The 16,349-nt window shown below is 43.0% G+C and overlaps 1 protein-coding gene across 7 annotated transcripts in view; it reads left to right on the top strand.

Moving 5' to 3' along the window:
* The window catches only part of Ten-a (tenascin accessory), a 336,505-nt gene that overhangs the window by 315,852 nt on the left and 4,304 nt on the right, over window positions 1–16,349 (top strand). For 6 of the 7 annotated variants that reach the window (XM_065481647.1, XM_065481650.1, XM_065481649.1 and 3 more), the window contains 15 exons: window positions 225–251; window positions 1,999–2,118; window positions 3,568–3,931; window positions 7,517–7,925; window positions 8,795–9,044; window positions 11,622–11,857; window positions 12,043–12,308; window positions 12,949–13,454; window positions 13,514–13,840; window positions 14,148–14,320; window positions 14,392–14,651; window positions 14,704–15,006; window positions 15,060–15,332; window positions 15,386–15,784; window positions 15,835–16,341. In XM_065481647.1, coding sequence (XP_065337719.1) covers window positions 225–251; window positions 1,999–2,118; window positions 3,568–3,931; window positions 7,517–7,925; window positions 8,795–9,044; window positions 11,622–11,857; window positions 12,043–12,308; window positions 12,949–13,454; window positions 13,514–13,840; window positions 14,148–14,320; window positions 14,392–14,651; window positions 14,704–15,006; window positions 15,060–15,332; window positions 15,386–15,784; window positions 15,835–16,341 — 4,420 coding nt within the window. The remainder of the gene's footprint in view (window positions 1–224; window positions 252–1,998; window positions 2,119–3,567; window positions 3,932–7,516; window positions 7,926–8,794; window positions 9,045–11,621; window positions 11,858–12,042; window positions 12,309–12,948; window positions 13,455–13,513; window positions 13,841–14,147; window positions 14,321–14,391; window positions 14,652–14,703; window positions 15,007–15,059; window positions 15,333–15,385; window positions 15,785–15,834; window positions 16,342–16,349) is intronic. The other variant, XM_065481648.1, reaches the window with a different exon arrangement.

Here is a 16,349-nt window from a genome sequence, read left to right as displayed (position 1 = left end):
GTTTCGTCTCGAGCTCTAACCGAGTGTCTGCTTGCCAGCGGCTCTGCGCTCAAACGCAATTAGAAGTTTAATTAGCGTCGCTGGCGAGAAGCACTGGGAATGATCCGTTAACGAGACCACTTGTGCATGCCCGTCTTGTGTCTGTCATTGCAACTGTGATAATTATTGTGGCGTTCAATCCTTATTTGTAATACCCTGTTATTTCTTCTTTGACCCCATTGTAGTCAGTTCTGGAACTCGTTCATTCCTCGGTAAGTTCACATCAAACTTGTTCGATAAATATTTTTGTTTCATTATTTTCTTTGACAATATACAGAAACGTTAGATGATTTCTAAATAGAAAGAAAAAAATGAAAGACCCGCAAGAGAACTTAAATAATGAAAGAAGGGTCGCTATCAAATTTACTCCATGCGCAGAGTTGCTTTCAAGTTTGTGATTGCAGCTGAAGTGATTTTATTTCACGAACTTGAAGCGCAAGCTGTCGTCATGATTCAATTAAAAGCATTGAATTTACGTCTGAAGGAAATTATACATATAAAAATGTCAGAAGATTTATGTTTTTTAAAAAAAATTACCCCTCAAACAAACTCCTTCCTTCCTTGTGTCTGCGTCTGAATGTTTATCTCTCTCTATCTCTATTTGTGGTCACCTAACAACCCTTGAAACCCAATCCTCGATCCTGATTCACACACATTCATTCTCTCACATGCTGCTCTACCCCGTCTGCTATTTATTTTCAAATAATCGCTGACGGATGCACTCACCACTTTTGTACTATATAAAACATATTTTACAGCCCATTTTCATTTCTTTCACTCTCTAGCCATTAATATATAAAAATATCTTTTGCCTGATACTATAAAATAGGGAAATTACATCAACCCCTCATTTTTCAATGCGAAATCACGCTGTAGTTTTTTTTCACACATATTTCTTTTGAGAATAGACTGCTGCTACTGCCAAAAATAGGTCGGCCCTTTGTTATCTGAATTTATGCCACTGCGTTTCGCTGTGGTCGCACATATATATTTTATGTGTTCCGCTGCTGTGCTGTTTCATGTAAATTTAACATTACTTTTCAATTTCAGAACATATCTTCTCTGCGTCCATTTCACTTTAAGCGCCCGCCCGAGATTCGTTGGTTGTGATAGGAGGCACGAAATTTCTTTATTCGCGTGAGAAAGTTCAGTAACAAAGCTCGGCTTTCTTGCGCTCAAAAGCAGAGAAGATAACTTTTTGTGACGTCAAGTTTGTGAAACCGGAGTAAAATATGATTTCCGCTTTGATTTATGGGAGAACGGTTTTAGCAGGAGTCTATTCCCCGGGCTTTTCACTCGTGTTAGAGCTTAGGCACAGGGTTCTCTCAATTTCATCGCCCTCAGAAATAATTCCACGAAATGCGCCATTCTGTAGAATCTGATTGTGTGTCAAAATTGAAATTTGATCCATTCAATTTGGCATCCAATGCCAGAAATCTTGGAATCCGCAGTTGTCATTTGAGACTGTTGCGTTCACGTTGCGATTCGGAGTGTTGCAAATTTCAATTACGTGGCGCATCTACAGTTTCTTTCTCCCCCCGAGTGAAGATTCAATACGGCGCATTTGATTAGAGGATAAAAGCACTTAACCCTCGCATGCCATCATTTTCTCTTACTTAATTAGGTCATATAGACTACATGTGCGCACTTGTGCTATTTTATTACTCGTAATTGTTCCACTCTCAGAATTACAGACTGGAAACAAATCTCTCGCTGTCTGGTGCACTCTGTAGTTTATAGACGTGTAAATAAAACTGCCATCCGAGTGCGCAATGAAGCATGCAGTCTCCCTCACGCAGTCGAAAATTCCCTCACCACCCCATTGCGCGCCGGATGAGCAAGCATTGTGATTTTGCCTCAATCTGTGTACATAATTCCGTTTCTTTCCACATTCTCACGAGGCAAAATGACTAGATTTCTGCCAGCCGCTCTCCTCCAAGAATTAATTTCTCTCCACAGTCGAGTCGCTGTCATCCGCGGACAAGTTTTGTCGCCGCAAGGCCTCGGCATAATTGGAGTCAGAGTGAACATTGACTCGAAAACCAAGAACGGCTTCACCTTGACGCGTCCCGGCGGATGGTAAGTTGGTTACGCAAATGCAATTTTTGCACGCCAAAGATAACCACTGTAATTACGCTCGAACCACCGCTCTTGCCTTTGATGGCGGTATGGGTCAATTATAGTTTGAAACAAAGGCCACATCGTTTTCATTACATGATAAACTTTTCAAATACTGCGTAGAGAGGATAAGTTAACCGGTAAACTTCAGCTTCAAAAAGCGGGTTTTTGCTTGATAACTAGAACGAGACTTCCCACTAACTAGTTTATAAATTGCCTCGATTTATATTTCAAGAATATTCGTATTTTAGCTAATCAGAAATTTAGAAATCTAGCATCAAGCTCAACAAGGAAAAATAAAAAGGTTGTGTATATATATTTAAAAAAAAAATAATTTATAACGTAATTTTGCTATGCGGATTTAGAAAGCATCTCAAACTTTATTATTTGGCAAGCAAAGCCTGTTGCGTGTTTCTCTGGGATCCAGAATTCTCCCCCAGTGCGGTTACCATCCATAAATTGGACCAGCTCTTGGCTTGAAATTTCGAATTTACGAGCCAACTTAGCCGCGCATAATTCCGCTCCGCATCACTCGGCGCTGGAAAAGTTGTTAAGGCTGCGAATGCAGAAATCGCATGCAAATCGCCTAATACAAATTCCTCATCGCGCGATTTCTGAAAGCAGTAATCTGGTGAGAACTGGCGCCACTTGTGTGCCAATCCTTCTCTGCACAGCATTGTGCTGCTTTTCTATACCATTTAATATGGATATAATCTCTTGCTGCCGCGCAACCGAGCAATAATCCTTCGGTGTATTACACGCACTGCGAGGACTGTGGCGTGGCGGCAGAAGATAATAATTTATTGCCTCAGAAAACAGCAACAATAACAACGCCGTCAGGGATTAAATTCAACTACGGTGGCAATTTAATTTATATTTATCTAATTTATAATGATAGAGTCTGGCAGGTTCATGTGCATTCGCTCAAGTGAACAGCTGCAAAATGCTTCCAGGCAAGCACGCTATACACTTGTAAGCTTCAGACGATCTAAATTTTACTTGACTGCCTTTGACACCTCTGATCATTCTGACGCAGAAGGACAATTTAATTTTAACTCCTTATTATGGGTTCAAAAATTATATTAACACGCTCAACAGCAAATGACAAACCTAACCGGTAATTGATTTAAGTATCAAATCAAAAGCCGATAAATAAAATCCAAATAATTCTTATCATGAAATTTTTGCGCTAGTCGTTTGTATTTAAATCAATTTTCTTACTTACACGCAGCAAATAGAAACCAAAATGGTATTTAGATTGTAATCGAGGCAGTGATGTTAGTAAAATAGTGGTTGGAAGTCATTTCTTACTAAATACTATGTATTGACGATTTTTCTAGATAAAAACCTTCCAACAAGAATTGTCAATAGGACATGAAATTGAACCCTCTTTCCCGCACTTTCTTCCAGGTTCGACCTGCTTGTTAACGGTGGTGGTGCGGTGACCTTGCACTTCACCCGCATGCCCTTCCAGCCCGTCACAATGACTCTTTTTTGTCCGTGGAACCAAATTATCGTGGCCCCGGCCGTGACGCTGCAGTACAGCAACTCAACCGACGACGCCAACTACAAGCGGCGGAAGGGCAAGGGCGGCAAGCCAGCGACCATTCCCGCTCCCTCTGAAACGCCCATCCCCGTGCAACTGCCCCAAAGGTACTCGCGGCCCTGCAACGAGCACGACCACAATCTGATGAGTCCGGTGGTGGTCTCCACCTGGATGCCGGACAAGGTCGGCGGTGCCCCTGGCCAGAGCGCCGTTTTCAGCGAGACGCAGGTAAGAAAATTTGGACTATTTTTGCCAACAACGGATCAGCCGTTGAAATAGAAGTAAAATACTTTTTATTTTTATTTTTTCGAAAAAGAAGCCTTGTTACATTTATTTCTGTCATGACTGTTTCTCTTCCATTTTCAATCCATTCATATGAAATACGCCGAAATAAGCCAACAATAAAAATAAATTAAATTCCTAATTGCTACCGTGCGTCATTCCACTCATTTCAATTATTTTCCCTTTTGTTTTCACAATTTCGTGGGTGGAAAATTTAATCTTGCATTTTCTCTTTGATGAAACTCCACTCTCAGTTTACCCCAGCATAGAAAAAAATGTCCATAAATTGTTTTGCCATAAACATTGCTATGAATCTATGAAGGCCCAAGGGTCTGCCTACCTTTCCGCCTCTGCGACGCTTGTCACAAGAAGGAAACATATTTGCTATTGAGATTGGTGCGCGATTAAATCCCCGGTATGCTTCTCGTTTGCATAAAATCACTCGAAACCTGGCGCCACAACGAGACAAGGGATTGATTTTTTTTAAGTTGGGCAACAAGAGAGAGAAGCTCCGCCGAGAGCCGGCTGTAATGCGAAATTCAATTTCCTCCTCTTCTTGCGGTGCAAAAAAGACCGCCTGCTCAATCTTTCCAGGCTTTTTCCCAGAGTTTTATAGCTATTGGCGTTAGCAGAGCAGGAAGAGAGCGGAGAGGCGTCACAGTTTTTCTTCTGCCACTCTTAACTTTGGCCCGGGAAATAAAAATACATATCTGTTGCTGAAATCTCGATGCGCCGTTGGCTATTTTGTTAAGTTTTTATTGCCTTCTTGTGTCGGCGGTGGTGAACGGCAGGCGGCAGGATTTTCGCATTACTCACGGCAATGCGGCGCAAAAATTGCTTCCTGCTGCAACACGCAGACCAAGTTCTATGATAGTGTGTCATTTATTAAATTAGGATTCAAAGCGTTTCTCGTTCGTCTCTGCGCTCCCCGGAGATCCATACTTCTCGCCTTTGCCGCTTTGATTCGCCCATGCTTTTTTCCACTTTGCGCACAGAGCAACTTCTCAATTTCCTCCGACTTAACGCCTGAAATAATATTCACCCGCTGTTATTTTGTTCGCTATCTGCCGCGCTGTGAACTTTATTTTTGGGCGCAGCATCGATCTGAAAGCAGCAACCAATCAGTCTGTTGACGCAGAAATTGAATTTGTTTGCACGCAAAATTGCAAGTTAAAAAGGGATTTCGCAGCCCGTGCAAAAACAGTAGCGAATTTTCACCAGCAGCCTTGGCACGTGTCTGCATGCGTGTAATAAATAAATAAATAGTCAGCGATGTTGGAACACAGAATTCGCATTTCCTGCGTAGACTGCTACACTGCTAAAAACTTTTGAAACGGAAGCGCTGACTTCATTCATTATTCTTTAGTATATCCAAAGCATTATATACTATAATATACTCTACAATTAGAGTATAATTAGCAGTTGCCTACCAAATTAAATTAAATTTTATCAATAATTTGCTAAATTAACTTCTCGCCTGAAAGATTCGAGAGCATGACTTTGCGTACAAAACATACAAAAATCCATCTTTTTGCATTGATTCAAAGGAAAAAGCACGAACAAGTATGTTTTAAACCGATGTATTAAAGTAATCAAGCAATTTTTCACACAATGCAATGCAATCATTTTATGAAAATTACCGATGTTCATTGATAAAATCCAATTCTGCTTCCACTCCTACTTTATTTCTAAAAATCAATGGGACAATTTTTCCGCCATTGTACCCGCGATTGAGATCAGCCGCTTGGATGCCGTTTTTCCACCCGGATCCTTTTCCACTCTGCAGGCTCTTTATTAATTCGCTGTTTTTCAAGCAACGGTGCCGACGAGGCTTCATTTCCAATTTAATCCAGCAGCACACAATGGCCACCCTGGCGGGCTCTTTTGTTCCACGGGTCGGACGCCCTTTGTGCTGCACCCAGGGGAGGAAAGGGACACTGGTCCGTCCCTCTCTCTCTCTCTCTCTCTCTCTCTCTCTCTCTCTCTGCTCCTATCTTTCTCGGGTCGACGCATTCCACAGCTGCCACACCACTCGAGAGAAGCTGTATCCTATCGATCGAGACCCGAATTCCTTCGCTGCCAGCGCAAATAAATGTTTTTTAAAAATGGATTTCCCCTTGCTGCTTGGCTCGCTCGCTTTCCCGCCTGCAATAACAATAATGGAATTTTTTATCTGCGAAGCACCGCCGCCGCGCTTTATTGGCGCCCTAATGAAATTTGCTGCACGGGTGTGAGGTTTCTTGACGCAAAAAATGGCTCCGAAATAAAAGGTGTGCAGATACCAGGGCCGTGAGGAATTGTCTCTCTGAATAATTGAGACGCCAAATAATTATCCTCATCAAATGTTTACTTCTAAATGAATTAACCGGCCCGTTGCTCCGCATTGTTAAGGCATTTTGCTAGCAGTGTCCAGGTAAATAGAGATATTTAAGAATTTCGGGGATCTATTTATGGCTGCCTAATGTCAGAGATGGGAAAAGGTGGTTATTTAAACGACTGGAAATGCTCAAAAAGCTCAACGGGTGTGGCGAAAAGCAGTATAATAAATGTAATTAATACCTTTATCAATTTGAGCTAGTGACACAACATGTGTACAGTTCTATTTTACTCCACAGCTGTAAAAATTGCTCTAAATAGTTGTCACCCTTCAGAGCTAACCCTTTTTACACGTCCCTAGCAGTACGTTTTCTCTTGCCCAGCCAGGAAATATAATTAATTTTCCACTGAGCTGCGCAAACAAGTTTTTCAGGCTTCCGCGTCAACTGCTCCTGAAGTGTCAATTCAATACACGCACCCACGGCTTTGTTTGGGCTTCATTATTTTATTTCTGCGTGCGCCCACCTGCTATTCAGACGCTTGATAAATTGAGCCGCTCCATAGTGCTGCAACTGATGGACGGATTTTCATTAAAAGCGAACCAGCAAACCAAGTTCGGCCCTCTGAAAGTGCAAACAAACAACACGCAGCGGCTTCGGCTCTGGAGCCAACACTTGTTAACTTCCGATGACATTACGATAAACTTGCCCGCGTTTTTTGCTCCATGCTTTTCCCCTCGCCGAGAATTAGCCTGGCCACCCGCTTTGTGCCGCTGCTGAAATTAAAGCCGCAATTGATTTCCCAAAGGTGCGCACCCAGGGAAAGCGACCGACTCAAGCGTCGGTCTGTTTATTCTCTCTCAATGTGAAAGGCAATGGTGAGGAATTGGTATTGATTGAAAGTGGAAAATGGATTGAATGGCTAACAAGGAAAATTCGCACACACAGTCAACCGCCACACCGATTCTCGCAGGACTTCAATTTTGAGCCTGACTTTCCTCATTACCAGCTTTATTTTAATTAAAAAATAAACAAGAAACCAAAAAGCAAACTTTGTATTGACAGTGACATTTGTGACGGTTACGGCCATAGAGTTGCTTTAAATCTCTCTCTATTTTAGATTGGAAATGATAGGACATTTTCAACATTTTTTATTTTAGCAATTAAATCCCAACCAAGTCTAAAACGAAATATCAAACAATTTCACCCATTTTAGATTCTGCAAGAGAGCATTCCTATCCCTGGATCTGAGGTGCACCTGATGTACCACAGCAGCCAGGCATCAGGGTACCTTTCCATCGCCCTGATGCGCTTGACACACGAGAAAATCCCTCTTTCCCTGCGATTGGTCCACCTCAGGGTGATCATTGAAGGATCCGTTTACGAGAAAACGTTTGAAGCCGACCCCAACCTGACGTACACCTTCGCCTGGAACAAACGCAACGTGTACAAGCAGAAGGTGTACGGAGTGGCCATCGGCAAGGTGTCTGTCGGATACGAGTACGTGGGATGCGCGAGCATCATTTGGGAAACGAGGACGGTCACCATGCAAGGATTTGACGTGGAAATATCTGGGGTTGGAGGATGGAGCCTCGAGATTCATCACCATTACAACTTCAACGAAGGTAGGGCTTATAAATTACACTACTTACGTTTCATTTTATAAGTTATTTAAATATACTGGATTGCGCTAGAATGAAAATTCTAAAAGTTTTGTGGTTTTGATAAGTTCCATGGTCTCTTGAAGCGTGTCGTGATGTGAAGTTTTGTGGTTGAATATTTTCTATTGGACACGGAGTTTTAAATATTCTTACTGAATAATAAACAAATTTATTCAATGTTCGCAGAATTTGCACGTAATTTGAATTGGATACAAATTCTGATAAAAAATAAATCAATTTTTGGCTAATTTAAAGATTAATGTGATAAAAAAATCTCATAAGGGTTTTTGTTTTGGCCTCTGTAACTTACTTGATTAAAAAAACCTTTTTATATTTCAAAAGCTAGTTTCCTATTATTCTGCCGATCAAAAATTTCTTGCATTTTCGATCTGAACTATTAAAAATTTATAAAAAATCTTAAATTAAATTGTTTTCAAACCTGAAATAATTTAAATTCATTTGTGATGTAATTAAAGCTCTAGACTGCTTCATAAATATAGAACAATTATCTCATAATTCCGTGATTTTCATAGAAAAAAATTCCAAATTTATTCATCGGTCATTTAAGCGCTTGCAAATTAGTCTTGCACTAACGAAAAAATAGCATTATTACACTTTCCTTGTCAGTAAAAATTGTAGTTCTTTTATCATGAAATTTTTAGTTGATTGTTATTTAATTTTACAATATTCAGCACTGAAATACTAAAGTCTTGTTGACTCTATTATCCCCTGCTCTACGACTTTGTAAATTTGTATTGCTTTTTTTCCTCTTTCCTGGACACAACAAATCGTCTTTATTTACAAGTAATGTTACTCATGTTTAATGCACACAGGAATTCTGCAAAAGGGCGATGGCGCAACGCTGCATTTCAAACGCTACCCACGCACGGTGCAGGTTCTCCTGGGCAACGGTTTGCAACGCACTCTGGACTGCAATGACTGCAACGGTTTGTCAAAGGACGCCCGGCTGCTGACCCCGGTGGCTCTGGCCTCTGGGGAGGATGGCAGTATTTATGTCGGGGACTTCAATCTGGTGCGCAGGGTCACTCCTGAGGGACGCGTCTACACGGTGCTCAAACTCAGGTATGTGCCCGTTTTATCGTCTCAGCAGCCCCCCTTGCTTGCTCTCTCGTTGGCGCGTGTGTGAGCCATAATAAAATTACGGTCGCGAATCATTCTCGCGAGTCGTAAACCGCTCTTCGCAACAAAACTCGCCGGCAGCTTCCTTTATTGTGATGAAAAGACGCGCGCATATTAGAGGCCGTAAACGGAGATACGCGCCCGCCTCGAGCGGAGCTTCCTGCTTTTTACTCACTTAATGCCTTTCTAATCAATATTTTCACCATCGAAGATGGTATAATTAAAACGAGGACGATGACTTCAATTTAAATGCCAAATGAGATAGATTTAATCGTTCTAGATCTAGTAATAAAACCGTAGTGTTGGTTTTAAAGTTGAGCTTTATCCAGACAAACAATTAAGACTATTTTGCATTGTTGACTTATAATGAAATCAGGACCGAAAAAGTTAAATTTCAAATTTCGCCAAATTTCGCGATAGTATAATGATTTTTTCGATTGATTTCGATCCCTCTCGTCGCGATCTATCTAACAGTGTCAGAAGTTTGAGTTAAAACTCCCGAAATTGTGAAATAAATCATGGTTTTCCAATAAGGGACGCAGCTTGATTAGCATACAAACTTTTGAGCCTATATTTTCTCAAAAATTTTAACGGCAACCTGGAACATTTTACTTTTTTCCTATTTAAGATAGAATTTCGAATAAAGGGTAAAAAAAAATTTCATAAATTTTCTGTAAAGCTTTTTACTTCAATCAAACTATACAATGATTGTGTTTTTTAAATGCAAACAAATTTTTTATATTCTTTTGGACAACGCGTCTAGCGCATCTCCCTACAGCATGGCGTTTTTACGCGAGTCAAATCATGCTGTCGAGTGTGACTCCTAATCCTTTTGAGGAATGACACCCCCGCGCTCGGGCTGTGCGCGTCAACGTGTTGAGAAGCAGTCCATAAAACGCGCAGCACAGGCGGAGGAAATTAAATTTCGCCGTTATTTCACTTTCCAGCGATTATAAAGAGACATCAAATGAACGCATTAAAACGACAATAATTCTCCACAAACGGCACGTCGGCAAGCAGCCGAAACTCTTTGCTCTGCTCTCCCCTCATGTGCGCGATTCTCATTAAAAGTGGCACAGAAATGCAATTAGGGCCTCGCGGCTATAAGTCATTCTCTTAACTCGACGTTAATTTTTCAGTTGGAGATGTAGCTTAACTCATTAAATATCTCGCGCAAGCATAAACAAGGCTGAATTCGACTTCGCAAATTGCATTTTAACTCGGCCGTTTTGGCACTGGCGTGTGGAAATTTACTCGCTCGTGCAGAAGTAGTGCCGTATCGATCACATTCCACCGAGTTAGTTGGCCGGAGTGCGGCTCTCAGTGTTAAATGGGGGATGTGACAAATAGTCCAAAATTACAAATCGCCCGTACGCTCATTTTCGGTGTCTTTGTTTGGATTTATGACCGAATATCATGTAGCTATCAAGCCTGATAATATTTACAAAATGTATAGTTTTGAAACGATGGTTTCTTTTGAGTCTAAAAACCATTGCATGAAAAGCAGCCGAGAATTTATCTCCATTTTGCCCTGTCTTCCACGTCTCTGGCATAAAATTTCGGCAGTGGCGCCAGTACCAAGGAGCGAAATAAAAATAAACGCGTGCTGTGATGATCACCATAATGCGTTAGTCGTGTTATTGCTGCGATCCACTATAGTACGGTCATGAGCGTGTTTGCGTGTGACGACGCGCGATGCAGTTTTATTGTGAGCCAAACTAGCGGCCCACTACACACACAATGGCGCCGGCTGCCGTTCGCCGCATCTTCATGAACATATTTGCTGTAAAATACCCGCGGCGCTGAACAATGCGATGACACTATCCATTGTGTTTGGCACCGGCGGATCCGCCGTGGGAAAACATGAAAGGTGCTCGAGCGAACCCCACCTGCCCGTCAGCTCGACGGTGTCACAACTGCTGACGCTTTTTTGTCCAGCGCGATTTTCCCCGCGAATCGATACAGCGCTTGACAAAATCTGCCACAATAATTGGATGAAGCTGACGGTTTGAGCCTGAAATTTATTCCTTTCACTTTGTCGCGAGCGGATTTTTTTCCAAACACGAGAGTCCTATTAGCAAACAATTGTCAGGCACCAGACAAATTTAATCTGGGCTGGAAAAAAATGTATATAACTGAACTCGAAAATGTAAATCTAGTGAGGGAAATTGATATCGAGAAATTCGTGGTGCTTATCAAAATAATTAATATGGTCATACCTAAATTTTATAAATCAATTTAAATTGAAACTGAGCGAGTAAAATATCCAGGAGAGCGCAGAAAAGTTTTGGTCAGTTGTCAGTTAAAATGCGCCGCATTTTTCCTTTTCGAGAATTGTCATTTTTCGCGTGTCACCATTGAACCCCCGCTGTCTGTCAAGATTACCATGTCACAGCCACCGCTGACACATTTTTGTCCAGCAACGCGTTTATTTCTCGCGAATCGATAGCAACATTCTCGAAATTAACCAAAATTACGAAACAGCTACTGAAAGGAACCGTCATTTCATTTTATTCACAGCGCAACGCAGGTGTCATACCAGTACTACCTGAGCATATCACCCGCCGACGGCCATTTATACGTCTCGAACCCTGAGAAGCACCAGATTTTGAGGGTCATTTCGCTCGACGAAGTGAGCGATCCAGGTGTCAACTTTGAATCTGCGGTTGGGTCTGGTGAACGTTGCATCCCTGGAGATGAAAGTAATTGTGGTGACGAAGGACCCGCTAAGGAGGCAAAACTTGCACATCCTAAAGGTAAAATCAATATACATAGTATATTTACTACCAGTAAAAGCAGAATTAATTTTGTCATTAAAAGCTAGAATCTCTCGTAAAATTTGTATTCCCTTTGTAAAACAGTGAGTTACAAGTTTCCCTATTTTATGCGCAAACTTTTGCGAACTGCACTAACTCTCTTGCGTTGGTGTTGTGCTTGGCAGGACTTGCAATTTCCGCCGACAAGACCATGTACATTGCGGACGGCACGAACATTCGTATTGTCGACACCAAGGGCATAATCCACACTCTGGTCGGCCACCATGGCCACCACAACCACTGGAAACCCATCCCCTGCCACGGCTCTATTCCTGCCCAGCAGGCTCAACTGCAGTGGCCAACTGGCTTGGCTCTCAGCCCGCTCGACGGCAGCCTCTATTTTATCGATGACCACCTCGTGCTCCGACTCACTGACGACCTCAAAGTGAAGGTATGTAAACATTTAGCTCGCCAAAGCAAACCTCAGGCAAATTAAAAGCTGTCAGCCGGAAGCGAAACTCTGAAATTTTCACACGGAGCTGTACTGCTTCTGCATTTGGTGAAGTTTAGCTTTCAAATGTTTTGAAATAATACAAGAATTAATCACATTTATGCAGGGAATGCACTGAAAGCATTAAATTTCGTGCGAAATTTATTAATAATATTTCGGATTCGAATAAATTTTCAGCTGGACTTGCCAAAAAGTGAAAAATATTGTTATTGCTTACGTTGCAATTTAAATCTTTAGATTTGGAATTTAAGTCGATTAAACGTATTTTCTTAGCTTCAATGTATTCATTTAATCTCCATTCAAATAAACATTATTTTACACTTAATAACCATCACAAACAGCTTGTAAGTCACAAATAAAAATATATTATACGGCCCTAAAAATCTTGAACAACAAAATAAGATCTGGCGAATTTTTTATGTAAAATTAACGACCCTTAATTCCAAAGTCTTGACGTGATCGCCAAAAGCAGTTTAAATGAAAAGAACAATTCATCTTCAAGTAACATGCAAAACTCCAAACACTTTCTTAGCTCAAATAAATGAAAGAAAATACTAAAATTTCGTCTAAATTTATTCAGGTTGTTGCTGGAACTCCGCTACACTGTCCCGCGTCTCAAGAGCAGGAGGCGGAGGACGCTGACGAGGAGGCAACGTCCACCCCTCTGGGCTCCATCCTGAGTCTGGCCTTCTCGCCAGAGGGTGACCTCTACATCGCCGAAACCGACTCTCGGCGCGTCAACGCAATCCGGTTGATCGACCCCTCGGGCCGCATCATGGACTTCGCTGGCAGGCAAGCGGCGCCCCGCTGCGAGTGCCCGATCAAGCACGCCTTCTACAACGTGACCTGCGAGTGCACGCCGACGCCCAAGCTGCCGCCCGGCGCCCCCAGGGACACCGTTTTGTCGTCCAACGCGCAGTTTGAATCAATTTCGGCCATGACCGTGTCACCCGACGGCGTGTTGCACGTTGCCGACCGCGGCAGTCTGCACATTTTGTCGCTGCAGCACTACCTGCCCACCGCCGACACGAACGGGGACTTCCACATTCCCTACCCGGCCTCCAACGAAATTTACAGCTTCAATAGGTTGGCTCGCCCGCAGAGAGTGTAATTTCGCCGATTTTAATGACACCATTTTGTTACAGATACGGCCAGCATGTGTTGACAAAGGATTTGACCTCGGGCAAAATCAAGTACAAGTTCGGCTACAGCAAGAACACCAGTTTTGGCAAACTCTCAAAGGTCACCGACGGCGCTGAAAACAAACTCCAATTCCTGCGGGACTACTCCAATGTTGTGGGAACGATCGAGAGCACGCAAGACCACAAGAGTGACCTCATGATCACCGGAGTCGGCTTCCTGACCAAGTTGACGCAGGAAGAAGGGCGGTCGGAAATCGACCTTGAATACGATAGCACCAACGGCTTGCTCACGAGCAAAACCGACACCAAAGGCAACGCTTTCATCTACAGGTAAGCCCGTGAATCAAGTCAAAAACTAGATATGCAACCCGCTCGACCCATCAATACTGCAGGTTGCCTACTTTTTTAAATCTGTTTTATTGCTTATTTTTCATTCCTTCAAATGAGAGGAGTGAAATTTTGCACAAGGATAAAATAAACGGTTAAAAAAAACTTCACTCTCGAATTTTTGTTGTTAAATTTAAAAATCGTTTTATATATTATTTTGTTTTAGAAGAGAAAAATTTTTACCAAAAAGGACCATGCTTTAATAATAAAATTAAAAGCTAATCTTCACTCCACAATTTTTATTTCCCAGATACGACAGCAACGGTCGTTTGAGCCACGTGATTCTCCCAACCGGCGAAACCATGAATTTCAAGTTCCAACTGCAATCTGACCAAGGCGTTATTGTGAAAGTGGCGCAGAACAATCGGCAGCCTGCGGAGCTGAGGATGCGGGGACCTGCTAAAGCCTTGGAAATCAGCCATGGTAGGATTAAATTAAAAATAAATCAGCTGCAGCAGCACACGCCTAACGTTCTCTCTCATCCTTTTACGCAGCTGGCACTGTGAGCGAGTCAAAAGCTTTGACCAATGGCTCTTTCTGGAGCCGCGCTGGCTGGGGCGCTGAACTGCACAGCGAGACGGGCGCCCAGCACCCCTTACTCAAGCTGACGATGCCGGTCGAGGCTGAGATGTTGCCCTTGGCAGCCAGCCAGAGTCTGATCATCGGAGATGGCATTGCTAATACTGTCGAGTGCAAATATCGCCTTTCTGGAGACGTTAAAGCCGAACGACAGAAGCTAGACCGCGAACTTTGGGTTGGAGCTGGATGTTTTTTTTCATTTCAAACAATCTAACGTAAAATTTCAGGTGAACGCAAGCAAAGTACTGACTGTTGAGTACGACCACCACAACAGCAAGGAGACCTATTACGACCGAGACCACCAAACTTTGTTGTCCGTCCACTTCGACTTAGCTGGACAACCGGTTTCATGGGACCCTTCGGAGCATGGTCAAGCGTTCAACATCAGTTACGACCGCTTCAACCGCCTTGATGGCTGGACGTGGGGAGATCTCTCGGAAAAATACCAATATGACAGGCACGGGCTTCTTTCTGAAGTAATCAACAGCAAGAAAGAGTCGACCACATACACCTACAACGAGCTCAAAATGGTAATTTTAAATTTTTTTTAATCCTAATAAATATAATCATTTGATTTGAACAGGTGTCGAGAGTGACATTACCCAGCGGCCGCAGGTTCACTTTCCAGTACGACCAGCAGGGTGGACTCAAGCAAATCACTTTGCCCAGCGAGACCAAGCACATTTTCTCGGCCCAACAGTCATTTGGATTCATGCGGCTAAGTTACACCCCACCTGGCAGCCAACGCGCCTATTTGCAGCATTTCAGCCATTCTGGAAAATTGATTCAGTCAGTCTTGCCTGGCGAGGGCGCAAGAGTATTGTACAGATACGACGAAGCGGAAAGAGTCACAGAGGTTTGTAATTTTAAATTTAATTTACTGCAATAATAATTTACCCCTGGATTTAGGTTGTTCACGGAGACGGCAAAACTCAAGTTTCCTACTCTAGCTCAGGGTTCCCAAGCGAAATTGTGCACAATGAGAGGAACGATTACGAGTATCGAAGAGATTCTCAGTACATTAAGGGACTTCTCACTGAAGAGCGGTACGATTTTGGCGCCAAGACTGGTCTGAGCAACGCTAAATTCACTTACGAATATGACGCAAACATGCGGCTAACGGGCGTGACGGGTCGAATCGGCGGGCAAACCCTGCCGGATCTCATTCAATCTTACAGCAGTAGGACCGGACTGCCCGAAACAATTGGCCAGTTCACCCTCAGCCAGCCAAAAATGAACAAGACTGAACTAACTGACGGGACTGCTACATTTACACGACACTTGGATAGGCACTTTAGGGAATCCAAGGTAATGGATTTTCACCTATTTTGTACAATTAACAATTTTTTTCTCAACAGGTTGCACTCACCATTCACGGAATGGAAGTGATCCGCACTGAATTCAGCTACACCCAGAGCCGCAAAATCGCCCAGTCTAAGACTTACACGCGCCAGGGCGTCGGTGTAAACACCTACACGAACGTGAAGAACTTCAGCTACGACCCGGATGGCCAGCTCAGAGGTGTCGAGGGCCAGGAGCCGTGGAGCTTCAAGTACGACGACAACGGCAACCTCTTATCCCTCACCTACCGAGGCAACAACATCCCGATGGAGTACAACATTTTGGACCGAATCGTCAAGTTTGGAGAGGGAACCTACAAGTACGACAGCCGCGGTTTGGTGGTGCAGAACGCCAGGGACGAGCACTTCCAGTACAATGCCAAGGGTCTGCTCACCAGGGCCAGCAAGAAGGGCAGGTTCGACATCAGGTACTTCTATGACCACATGGACCGGCTCTCCGCCAGAAAGGACAACTATGGAAATGTAACCCAGTTCTTCTACACGAACCAAGACAGGCCTCACGAGGTATTTCT

The sequence above is a fragment of the Cloeon dipterum genome, chromosome 2 (assembly GCF_949628265.1).
Source record: "Cloeon dipterum chromosome 2, ieCloDipt1.1, whole genome shotgun sequence".
Classification (NCBI taxonomy): Eukaryota; Metazoa; Arthropoda; class Insecta; order Ephemeroptera; family Baetidae; genus Cloeon; species Cloeon dipterum.
This window is presented reverse-complemented; position numbering and strand designations above follow the sequence as displayed.